Source organism: Gracilinanus agilis, chromosome 1, assembly GCF_016433145.1.
Source record: "Gracilinanus agilis isolate LMUSP501 chromosome 1, AgileGrace, whole genome shotgun sequence".
In the NCBI taxonomy this organism is placed as follows: domain Eukaryota; kingdom Metazoa; phylum Chordata; class Mammalia; order Didelphimorphia; family Didelphidae; genus Gracilinanus; species Gracilinanus agilis.
Window position 1 is genome coordinate 303,945,619 of NC_058130.1, and position 1,115 is coordinate 303,946,733.

General features: G+C 57.2%; 1 protein-coding gene across 1 annotated transcript in view; it reads left to right on the forward strand.

Moving 5' to 3' along the window:
- Nucleotides 1-650: 650 nt before the first annotated feature.
- LOC123251194 (solute carrier organic anion transporter family member 4C1-like) overlaps nt 651-1,115 on the forward strand; it is a 113,828-nt gene continuing 113,363 nt past the window's right edge. Inside the window, exon 1 of the mRNA XM_044680390.1 lies at nt 651-1,008. Coding sequence (XP_044536325.1) covers nt 651-1,008 — 358 coding nt within the window. The remainder of the gene's footprint in view (nt 1,009-1,115) is intronic.

The window sequence follows — 1,115 nt, forward strand, 5'->3', positions numbered from 1 at the left end:
GAGTGTGAGTGGGAAGCTTGTGTATGGAAAAGGCAGAACCCTATTTGTGATAAACAAAACGGTGGTTTGCGGGTGGGTTTCCTGGGTGTGCCGGGCTTATGTAAAAAAGGCAAAGAGCCTCGTTTATCGTGTGAGGGTTTTCTTTTGACCGATTTTTTTTTTAAATGCCACTTGTTCAAAGTGGATTGTACTGTTTCCAGAGTTGAAATAACTGCTTGCCCGTGAGGTCATACTAAAAAGTTAAACCCTCGTGGGGATCTAGAAGCTATATGAGATGGACACACGATTCCCTAAAACTAGGGAAAAGTCACATAAATGATAAAAATAAAAAATCCCACGATGGCAATTCCTGCAAGCTCCGGAGTCTCCTCCCCCCTGGATCCCAAAGGTGGAGCGGTCCACAAAGGGACACGAGAGATCGCGTGGGAGCGCCTGCCTCGCCCCGCTTTCGGGCTCCAAGCGGGGGGCGGGGGCTCCGCAGTTGGGCAGCGGCCGCTACTCGGCCTCGCCTCCGGGCCGGGGCCGGAGGGCACCGGGAGGTCTGAACACAGCTTAGCCCGCAGACTAGCGCCATCGACCCTAGTCCTCCCGGGTTGAAGGGCAGACCGCGTCCAGGAGACAACGCTTGACGATTTTGAGCTCGTCCGGCCATGGAGGCAACAGGAGGTATCGACAACCCGGCTTTCGTCCCATCCAGCCCCAGCCTCCGGCGAATGGTTTCAGAGCCTCCGGCCGAGGAGGAGGTTACCAGTACCTCCTACCTGTCCGGCTCCCCGGAGGAACAGGAACCGCCATCCGGGCCGCCCGAACAGTCCGAGCCTTCCGAGCAGCCAAAGCCGCCAAAGCCGCCAAAGCCTCCAAAGCCGCTAAAGCCGCGGGTACAAGTGCAGCCCCTGGAGCTGGAGGAGGGACTGTGCGGCTGGGGAAACTTCACTCCCGCCTGCCTGCAGCGCTGGAACAACCCCAAGGGCTACTTGTTTTACTACTGTCTCCTGGCCCTCACCCAAGGTAAACCCGACTCCCGGGGAGGGGGAGGCTTACGTGTGTGTGTGTGTGTGTGTGTGTGTGTGTGTGTGTGTGTGTGTGTGTGTGTGTGTGTGTGTGTGTGTGTGTGT